Raw genomic sequence first — 11381 nt, 5'->3', positions numbered from 1 at the left:
TAATTACTTACCCTCATGTCTTTCGACACCCGTAAGATCTCCGTTCATCTTCGGAACACAAATTAAGATATTATAGTTGAAATTCAATCACTACAGTGCAGGTTTTACAATAATTTTATGAATCGATGAAGAATAGTTTTTGTGCACAAAAAAACCTAAATAGCGACATATATAGTGATGACCGATTTCAAAACATTGCATCATGAAGCTTCGAAGCGTTATGAATCAGTGAGTCGATTCAGCGGTTTGGATCGCCAAAGTCACGTGATTTCAGCAGTTTGACACGCGATCCGAATCATGATTGGACTTGCTGATTCATAACGCTTTGAAGCTTCATGAGTGTTTTGAAATCGGTCATTACTATACAAGTCGTTATTTAGGGTTTTTTTTGCGCACAAAAACTATTCTCGTCACTCCATAAAGTTATTGTAGAACCTGCTGTAGTGAGATGGACTTTGTAATGACGTCTTTAGTACCTTTTATGGGTTTTGAGAGTGTACAGTGCATTGTGCCAATGGAGGCCTTTCTGAGCCATCGGATTTCAACTAAAATATCTTCATTTGTGTTCCGAATATGAACGGAGGTCTTATGGGTGTTGTACGACTTGAGGGTAAGTAATTAATGAGAGAATTTACATTTTTGGGTGAACTAACCCTTTAATTTAATTTTGCTGAGGAGGAACACTGAGGAATGTGTCGTTTTTTATGACTAAATAAATGCTAGGCCTGACTATTAAGTGACTATTATAAACTAAGTATTACACTATTGATGCGGTTAAAGGTACCTGATCAGGACATTGAAGATACCGCACGCCACAAGTGACATTTACGTAAGTTTTCCAACTGCGGAAGTTCTAAAGAACGTTCCAGTGGCGTTCCAAGAGTGTTTTGCGGCGTTCCAGCCCCACGATGGCGCATATTTGATCGTGAGTGAGGAAATGGAACGTCATACATTCATTTCTGAAATACATGGCTGAATTTTTCTTAGATTTATTTATTTTGATTTATTTTAAGGCATGCTATACGAAAACATTATTTGCTTTACATAAGGGCAAACAGTGAAAGGCGGGTGATTAACTTTAAATGTGTTGTTTATAAGTTTTGCATCGCTAATTACCATTCACAACCAAGTTGTTTGCCGCCATTTTTCACGTCGACACGCGCCACTTCCAACATCACAACTCGGTTTGGTCATTCTCGAAACTCCTCTCTGAGGCCGTATCAAAATTCTTGCTCGTGGATTAACCTTCTGAATCACCCTATAAGTTATTTCAACCTTTTTTTCACAGTCGAAGAGCATTCATTGCCAGAGATTTTGTAAATAAATGCCGTGCGCGTTCCCTCTCCTCAAAACGTCTTGTTTGGAAGAGTTGGATGACAAAATAGATGCGCACATTAATGAGTCTCCCAGCAGTGCTCACGATGAGCCCCTTTAAGCCATTAGTGATCAGCATGACTTCATTTATAATGAGAGATAACAGTGCCGCATAAATTATAAATAAATGTTTCACAAATTATCTCTCAATCTTCGTACGACACTTGTAAGAGTCCCGTCCCGCCTCTTGAGATAAAGCTCACGGAGACTCTGTTCGTCTCCATGCGTTATGAGTGAGGGAGCTTGAGAGAGAGAGAGAGAGAGACACAGAGAGGCGTCTCACATGTGACAGTTCTTCGTTCGTAGGTAAGACACTTGGCACGCTGATCGACCTGCTCGCACTTTAAGGGACAGCTTCTTGCAAACCAGTACCAGGAGAGCAGGACGCATTTACAGTTTCTCCGAGAACTCCAGTGCTTTTTGACAGCTGACAAGTTACAAACACACTCCCTTCTCACGAGCTTGCTTTACTCAAAAGAACTCGGCAGAAAGCGTGGATTGTCTGAAAGTCATGATGGAGATGAAGGTGCTGGGATGCGCGTTGCTTTTTCCTTTCCAGATCTTCCTGTGCTTATTCAGGGCGATCGTGCGCTTCTTCGCGCGCCAGAAGCGCAGAGATCTGGGCACTGATGTGGTCCTCATCACTGGAGGTGGAAGAGGAATCGGCCGTCACCTGGCTAAAGAGTTTGCCAAGCAAGGAGCAAGAAAGGTAAAGATTTTACCTGCTGGGTTAGCGTTTTTACTCAGTGTAACGCAACTCTTAACGACGTTCACTACTCATTTTGCTCTTTAATGTAAAAATATTTTTAGTGCCGTCTTTCGGTGCAAATTATCCAAGGATTACCTATACTTTAAAGGAATTTCAGGTTTTGATGGGTTTTTTAAATGGCTACAAAAATATGTAATGCATTATTTTAAAATGTACTATTATTTGAAATTTGCATACTTTTCCAATGTGGTTCTCGCGTAACGGAAATCTAAAAAACCCCCCAAAAAACAGACATTTAAAGCAAAACTGTAAAGTTTTGTGATATATTTGTGATCTGTAGATATTTAATAAAATGATACAGTATGAGGCTACTTCTCATACTTTATCTATGTCTAACTCCGACACTGATCGTAATGGAAAGCGCCCGAGACGCGTACTGTTGTTATGGTAACCTCCTCTGGCGAACGCTACTTATGTTTGTTAGCGCCTATTTGGCAACAGGTGAGGTTTTAGACAGATTAATTAATGAATAAAAATGGACAGCGCTCTTAAAATAAAGTACAAATCATTTCTTAAGTAGGAAAGAAAAATGTGAAAGGAAAGGAATACGCTGTAAAAGTGCCAAAATGTTAGTAGACCATTATCGGTCGGTTTGTTTATTATTTCAGCATTAGGCTACTGGCAACCAAACAGGACCAGTAAGGGTTGTGTTAACCTTATTTATTCACGTAAACTCACCTTTTTGGCTGTGTAAATAGGCCTACGCTTTGAAATGGTCGAGTTTGTTCTGATGGGGCACAGTGTGTTTTTTTCAGTCAGTGTAGTCAACAGGAGGTATAGTGACCTGTAGCTGCCCTCATGTGAAGCCTTAAGTTCTGTTTCATATTCCTCCTGCACACAAACACAGGTGTTTCCTAAGCCTTTATGTCTTTACAAATTCCCAACAATGGACTGCTGACAGGCAAGGCTGTTTTGTTGAACTCAAATCATGTGTGACTTCTTAACCTTCCAGGGAAGTCCATAACTTCCCTGTCCTGAGTGTGAAGGGGAAAAACATTAAATATGTTGTTTATTACGATTATTGGCAATGAACATAAAAACTCATATCTCTCCTTCCAAGAATAGAGTAAAAGCCCAATAACACTAAAGCACGAGCATCAAGTGTCAGGAATAGCTGCTCTATTTTAGTGTGCTTGTGAGGGAGTGAATGCATGCGTATGTGCTGCATTCATGTGTGTGAATGTGCGCCCAACATGTGTAGGTGTGTGAATGGATCGTTTGCAAGGGGGTGTAGTAGGCAGAGAAGCACCTTGCAGATTGGTTACCACAACCAAGTTCATTGGCAGGTCAGCCAGCTTTTGCAGAGCAGGGCTGATGATGTCATTTGTGTTATTGTGTGAGCCCAGAGGAAAAGAATCAAATGGAAAGCCAAAAGAGCCGATGCTGTGTATGAAAGTCAAGTCAAGCTGACAGAAGTCAGGGCCCCTCAATTACATATTGATATTGATTAATTATGTAGTATTTAACTTTTATTTCCCTGGTGAGGGGATTACACAAAAAAAACAACAATGATTAATGATGTAAACAGAATTCATTTCTGCTGTAAAGCAGCTCTAAAAAGACAAGAGTCATTATTCATCTGAAGTCAGTTTAGTGTTGATTCGCTAAGTGTGTAAAGTTCATCAATTTTACAAAGTTTATGTAGGCTAAATGATAAAGGAGGGAAGGTAAAGGTGAATAGAGGCTGGTACTTTCATACTCCCAGCTGGGCTTTGGCCCATGCCTGACCCCACTGGGCCAGCACTAATGAGGGGGCGTTAGGCTGCCCCTCCGTATGTGTCCCAGTGGCTCTGTTGCTTGAACTTTTACTGATAATGGGACACTTACCATGTGCTGTTTGTGACATTGGTGGGACACGAATCAGGCAGCACATCTGTTGCTTTCTTGCCCTGTTTTACTTTCCCTCTCAAAGTAATATTTTGTATAAAGAAATTATTTTCAAATATACATTTTATTTATATAAAATAGACCTTTTATTTTATCCATTTTCTAAAACAAGGGTTGCGAGGATGGCTCTCTGGCTATTTTTATTTTATTATTTTTACTGCAATACAATTAAAATGTGCAAAAGTTTTCTATATTATTCAGTTGTAATGAGAATGAGATGTTTTCGCATTACAGTAGTGAGAAGCAAGGTTAACCTACCGCCATATACCTTGAACACTCGGTTTATTAACCCAAACCTTGCTTACTCAAGCCAGGTAAGCTGGTTCCAAAAACCAACGTGTCCGTGACTAAGTTCAGACAACTCAGAGTATGTTCCCGGTTTATACACAAGACATTCTCAACAGAGTGACGAAACGATGATTCACCATGGAAAAAATTGTGCCATTCTACTTCCTTCTTCTTCTTTTGTTTAATGGCGATTTACATAACCTACTTAGTGCACATCGCCACCTATTTGGTGGGTATGCAATCATTTTTTCAATGTCTTCGTTTAATAAGTAATCTTTATTCACTGAGCATAACGATTATATTGTTTGTTTGATGCTAATTAATTGAATGCAGATCCATGTGTGAGATGATAATAACAAATAATAAATATATTTGAATTGAATTAACATTTAAACATTACCTTGTTATAATTTTAACTTTAACTTCTATAAATTTAACTTTAGAATTGATATATAATATTGTATATTATATAACTGAAACAAATTTGGTTGTATTATTAACTATATAAATGATCTAAAACACATCTGAATATCTCTTAAGCAAACTAACCCTGGAACATAACCAACTCTGGAGCACGTTATGTTCAGAGAGTGAGTTGCTATGGCTACTTACATACCCTGAAAGTTACCTCCTTTTTTGGAACCGAAAGTTGAGGTTATCCGCTTACTCAGTGAACCTGCCCCAGGTGTGGAATTTACTGTGATAATGCAAAAACAACAACAACATCAACAAATCAAACACCTTTAACATAATCGTTAATTATTTCTTTAAGAGTTTTTTTTTTTCTTCAGGGGTGACCCGGACATGTTCTTGACAGGTTTTGTGAGATTTCCCCACACTAAAGCCTTGAATACTGAAGGGTTCCTCAGAAGGTCAGAACATGTGACCGTTTTATGTGTGTATGTTTGTTTATGAGGTAGATTGAGATTGACAGGATGGGGAGGGGATGGGCTCATGCTTGTGTTCATTACCTCTTGCTGACCTTGCTGAGTGATGGATCTAATAGCCAGAGAGTGAACCGACCTATACAGCCTGACCCTGTCCTCTATCACTCTCACTCGCTCTCCCTAAACCTCGTGTACAATTATACGATAAGGAAATACTTTATTCAGTAACTCCTTAGGGAACTCAGCAGCCTATACATGCATCAATGTGCAATCATGCATAATGCATCATAGAGAGTGTCGTCCCTCAGCTCACAATGCAAGAATTCCTCTTCCTGTCTTGGAAAGTGTACATGATGTTCATGTCTTTCCTCCCTCAGGTGATTTTATGGGGCCGCACAGAGAAATGTTTAAAAGAGACCTGTGAGGAGATCTCTATGACCGGTACAGAGTGTCATTACTTTGTGTGCGACGTGGGCAACAGAGAGGAGGTGTACCAGCAGGCCAAAGTTCTCAGGGAAAAGGTATACTTACATTCTGCATGTCTTGTTTCGAGACTTTATAATGTCTCAAACAGCAAGTCTTATAGCTTTTGCTCAGGTACGTCGATCCACAAGACTGTAGTGTCTCATTTGTCATTTTAGGTTTCAGAAAGGTGCTCGCTAGTGCCCCCTTTGTGGCCGCTAGGGGCTAGGCTAGGTATTTTCAAATCTTTTGATGCCAAAGACCGCCATACATAATAATCTCCTTGCAAAAGACTTCTGTTCGTGATGTTTCCTAAATTAAATAATTGGACTAGTTATTTTACATTATTATTATTGTATATTATGTTATATAATGTTGGTTCATTATTATAATTATTATTCATATTTAGTTTGACTTTTTTCTCTGCTTTGTGGTACAATGTTGTTTCCCAAATGAAACAATTTCTTTATTTATATCATTATTTTAGCAAATATTAATTTAAATGTATTTACATTATTATATTTTATTTTGTAAATTATTTTATTACATTTTTCTCTTTCCTTTTCTTTGGAACAGAAATAAAATGATAATTTTACTCGTCCACATTGTAACGTTTACTCTAAATGGATGCAATGTGGTCTCTCACAGGTTGGGGATGTCACCATTCTGGTCAATAACGCAGCTGTTGTTCATGGGAAAAGTCTAATGGACAGTGACGATGACGCACTCCTGAAGACGCAGCACATAAACACACTTGGACAGTTCTGGGTAAGAGACTGATACATTTCTTGACTTACTCGCTGCCCTCATGACTGTCAATTTATTATAGTGCAGCCGTACTACAGTAACCGCGCTTTGAACCTAACGTGAACTCTGGATACTCCGTTGTGTTTTGCAGAACATTTTTCAGTTACTTAACGTTAAGTCACTTGGCATGCTGTAATTCTTGGAAGCGTTCCTCATCATTTAAGTGTGTTTTTGCCAAGAAAGAAAAAGTAACACAACATTCCTCACATAGAACATTCAGAGACAAAAATACAAGAGAGATTCACAAACAAAAGCAAAGGGATGATTCTAAAAGAACTAGGGGCAAGTTAAATATTTCAAAGGAAATGGGCCGCTCGGAAGATCTAGGCTTTTTAGGACACATTCATATTCAATGAGAACAAGAGCTGATCATCTGAGGCTTCAGCTGCAGTAGTAGCTCACACTGAGGACCGTTGTAATATATTGTTGCTCTAATTTCAAACACATGGCGTTTTCAGAATGCCAGTTTTAAATAGAGTTTTGCAGAGAAGCCATCTGATCAAACAATGAATGTGGGCTCATATTTCTGCTGAGCCGGTCAAAATATGCTTGTCGACTTTCACCAAAGGTAGTCTAGAGAATCCTAGACAATTAACACATTCTTGACCCCGAAGTTCTAAAGCTTTCATTGTTATTGTTGGATTTTCCAGAAGATGGTTGAGGGAACAGAACAATGCGTAATTGTGTCTGTCTCCCCCACAGACCACGAAAGCATTTCTGCCTCGCATGCTGGAGCTGTGCAACGGCCACGTGGTGTGCATTAACTCCATTCTCTCCCTCTCCTCCATCCCTGGAGCCATCGACTACTGCACGTCCAAGGCCTCTTCGTATGCCTTCATGGAAAGCCTGACGCTAGGCCTGCTGGACTGCCCTGGAGTGGGCTGCAGCACGGTGCTTCCCTTCCATACCGACACAGAGATGTTCCAGGGCATGAGAGTGAGGTAACGACGAGCTGCTGCTGTTGATAAACATGAAGACCTAGTTGGATTTAAAGCGGCCCATAATTCATGAAATCACCTCTTAGGTTCCCTAAGCTGTTTCCTCCTCTGAATCCTGAGACGGTGGCCGAGCGCACTGTGGATGCCGTAAGGACCAACACTGCCTTCGTTGTCCTGCCATGGACCATGCACTTTCTTGTCATCCTTAAGAGGTGAGACTGTCAATGCTGTAGGAATCAGAACAAAATAGCACTTTGTCATATACATTACATATTCATTATTACATTATGATATTTATTATTATTTTAACATAATTATTAATAGTTAATAAAATACAATTATTATAATACTTAAAGGAATACTTTTAACTGTTAACACAGCAAAGTGTGAGACAGAAGGGGGCAGGATTGGGATTCAAACTTGGGTGGCCTGAAGCTAAATTGCGTTACATATCACCCATTCCACGTGGCTATCAGCTCCGACAATATTGTGTATCTATTATATTAAAGGAACACGCCAAATTTTTGGGACTTTAGCTTATTCACCGTATCCCCCAGAGTTCGATAAGTACATACATACCATTCTCATCTCCGTGCGTGCCATAACTCTGTCTGACGCACCCACCGCTAGCTTAGCTTAGCACAAAGACTGGAGGTAAATGGCTCCAGCTAGCCTACTTCTCAATAAGTGACAAAATAACGCCAACATTTTCCTATTTACATGTTGTGATGTGTATAGTTACATCGTGTACTAAGACCAGCGGAAAATGAAAAGTTGCAATTTTCTAGACCGATATGTCTAGGAACGATTCTCTCATTCCTGCGTAGTAATCAAGGAACTTTGATAAGTTTGGAACGCAATGATATTACGCAGCGCCTGAAAATAGGCTAACTTCCGTCAACATAACCAGCGTGACAACCTACTTGCACATAGCCTGACGTTGTCATACTCAATTCTAGTCAGAATATGAGTCTGATACTGCTCCGTTGGGCTGTGATTATGGGGCCTGTTTCAGATGAACCAGGAAAGACCTCAATTGGATAAACATACAACCAATAAGGGCAATGGAGCGACGCATAACGTTAGTTGTCAAATGTCAACAGAACTCCACTGCACACAGTGTTGCCAAATCCGTGGTTTTCCCGCATGGCTGTTTTTCCATATCCGCGGGTTGAAGCGACCCCAATTATGTGATATTAAGACCCAGGAATGCGAATTTTAGCAGGCAACCCTGCCAAAAAAACAGACATTTTACCCCCCAAACGCCATTATTTCCGGAGAACCACCCCACCCACCCCGATCTTTGCCTGTGTTGTAAAAAACAATTTAAGGATACACAGAGTACTTGCCAACACGATCATTATTTCTGAGAGAAATAGTCAAGGTTAATGCATATACGAACAAGTTCTCCGTTTAGGATTAGAACAAATTTAACCCAAGCGCTCTTTGGTGACGTGCAATTTCATTGGTCCGAACAGCTTCTGTTCGGGCATGGTTGCTCCACAACGGATCAAGTCCAGACCGAACTGCCCGACCTCAAATGTTGTGGGCGGGGCTAAGTTCGGCTGGCATCCAGGCTAGCTTGCACAGGGAGCGTGCCGGGGACTATTTTCAGGCGCTGCGTAATATAATTGCGCCGCTGCACCCATGGTTCAGCAGCAAAGTTCCTTGATTACTACGCAGGAATGAGAGTATAGTTCCTAGACATATCGGTCTAGAAAATCACAACTTTTCATTTTATGTTGGTCTTAGTACATGATGTCAATAGGAAAATGTTGGCGTTATTTTGTCACTTATTGAGCAGTAGGCTAGCTGGAGCCATTTACCTCCAGTCTTTGTGCTAAGCTAAGCTAGCGGTGGGTGCGTCAGACAGAGTTATGGCACGCACGGAGATGAGAATGGTATGTATGGACTTATCTAACTCTGGGGGATATGGTGAAAAAGCTAAAGTCCCCAAAATTTGGCGTGTTCCTTTAATATAATAGATACACAATATTGTCGGAGCTGATAGCCACGTGGAATGGGTGATATGTAACGCAATTTAGCTTCAGGCCACCCAAGTTTGAATCCCAATCCTGCCCCCTTCTGTCTCACACTTTGCTTCCTGTCCTCTCTCCAACTAAATAAAGGCAAAAATAAATCTTTAAAAAATGTTTCTTTATTCTTGTTGTTGGTTCTGTCTGTTTATGACAAGGCCTATTCCCAAATTTAATGTATTAATTTTATAGATCTTATGCAGCAGAGAAACAAGCGGACAACCATCTTTAGCCATTTTTGCAGTAGCTCTTTATTTTTCTATGGCATCGCTGTTGAAGAGTAATTAGCTGGTGAAGTGGATTTACTTATCATAGAGTTAACGAAAGTTATCTTGAGCGTTGTAATGTTTGAAGCGGATGTCATAACAAATGTCAGACGTATGTAAAACGATGTAAAATGTAAAACGAGCGGTTCATTCAGAAATCTGTAAGATCTTACCTTGCTGTGGAAATACAAAACGAAAGACAAGGGGCGGGGCTACATAAGGTCTATATCTCAGAAAAATTGTCAAATGCAGTCTTACTTTTCGACCCCATGTTTTTAAATAATTCTACAATTTAATATTTAGCATTTAACTTATTTTTCCTTCTTTCTTTTCAGCCTTTTGCCCCAGTCTGCCCTGGAAGAGATCCATAAGTTTTCAGGAAGCTACACTTGCATGAACACATTCAAAGGACGGACTTAAACTCAGGAAAGCTTGACTGTGAAAAATCCTCAAAACCAATTTTTCATGCAAAGGAAGCACTACGTCCAGGAACATCAATCTGTTGCTTTGTGGACGCAAAAAAAAGACTGTGAAAGGGTCATTGGGAACGGCGTATCAAGATGGCTTGTTTTCCCAAGAACTATTATGTCGTGGATGAATTTGGATTTGGTTGCCCTATACTGGACTGCACACAGGCATGTAGGTGAAAGTGTTCCTTGGATATTGTGATAACAAAGAGCACAAACTCTTAGAGTTAAGAAAGAAATGGTTCTTAGAATGCTCTGAGGTTTTCATCAGGGTTTTGCCCTTGGGAGTTTTATAGATTTTAATGATTTAAAGAACATGTTTTGTAACAACACACATACGGCAAATATATATATTCTTAAATATATTTCAAAATAAATTGCTAATATAGATGTTGAAAAAATAAATATAGAATTTCCGTACGTTTTAGTTATTTTAGGCCGCTTTTTATTTTACAATCTAAATACTGTGTATTAATATTGTGCAAAACATATTTTTATCTTTACATTTACCAAAAATGTATTTTAAGATTGTACCTCTTGCACCTTGAAGTACATTTTGTTATATATTTTGGTTTAAACAAAATTGTATTTTGAATTTAAAAAATATGTTTCCTTAAGCGGTGTTGTTTACCACATATATTTAGCATATATTTGAAATATATTTTAAACAGAACAGTGTGTTTTTTTGCCGTATGGGAATTGTTTAAAGTAATTCCAGCATGTCTATCTTCATATTAACGTCAATTTCAAATAAACAGTATTTGATCTTAAAAAAAACCCTGGTGAGTGTTATTTTGTGGGTGTTCATGTGGGTTTGAAAACAGGGAAGTGTCGGTCCCTGGCAGTGTGCTTGTTCCGTCTCTGCCAAAACTCACAGGCATTTCATGGTCAGCATTCCATCGCTGCGGGCCAGCCAATCATGAGCTCATTGTGAGCTAGGCAGGGTTGTCATAACACTGACTCCACTTAACAGGAAAGCACACTGGTGAGGGGTCAGCCACTGGAAGGCTAATAGACAAATCTAGAAATGGTAATTTTATTCATATTGGTCACTCACACCTAGCTGAATAACTGATGTTCGCTTTCGATACAGCTGCATCCCACAAAACAGATGGGTAGGTAATTCAGTGCCTGTTGACAATTTTCTCCTACGCCTCGATTTGCCAATTTGGATGCGAGTTCTAAGACCGTGTAACCTCA

At 39.6% G+C, this 11381-nt stretch overlaps 1 protein-coding gene across 2 annotated transcripts; it reads left to right on the top strand.

Annotated features, from left to right (window-relative positions):
* Positions 1-221: 221 nt before the first annotated feature.
* Positions 222-10950, top strand: dhrs3a (dehydrogenase/reductase (SDR family) member 3a). Of its 2 annotated transcripts, none has more exons than XM_079803232.1 (6): positions 222-2083; positions 5583-5726; positions 6316-6435; positions 7177-7415; positions 7499-7624; positions 10050-10950. In XM_079803232.1, the coding sequence occupies exons 1-6, from the start codon at positions 1886-1888 to the stop codon at positions 10132-10134; spliced, it is 912 nt and encodes a 303-aa protein (XP_079659358.1). In that variant the 5' UTR covers positions 222-1885; the 3' UTR covers positions 10135-10950. The 2 variants fall into 2 exon arrangements, with proteins under 2 accessions (XP_079659358.1, XP_079659359.1); XM_079803233.1 differs by having other exon boundaries at positions 1466-2083; positions 7294-7415.
* Positions 10951-11381: the final 431 nt, after the last annotated feature.

This window comes from Gobio gobio (assembly GCF_949357685.1).
Source record: "Gobio gobio genome assembly, chromosome: 21".
NCBI classification, from domain to species: domain Eukaryota; kingdom Metazoa; phylum Chordata; class Actinopteri; order Cypriniformes; family Gobionidae; genus Gobio; species Gobio gobio.
The sequence above is the reverse complement of the archived record's forward strand: the minus strand, read 5'-3'. Positions and strand labels throughout refer to the sequence as shown.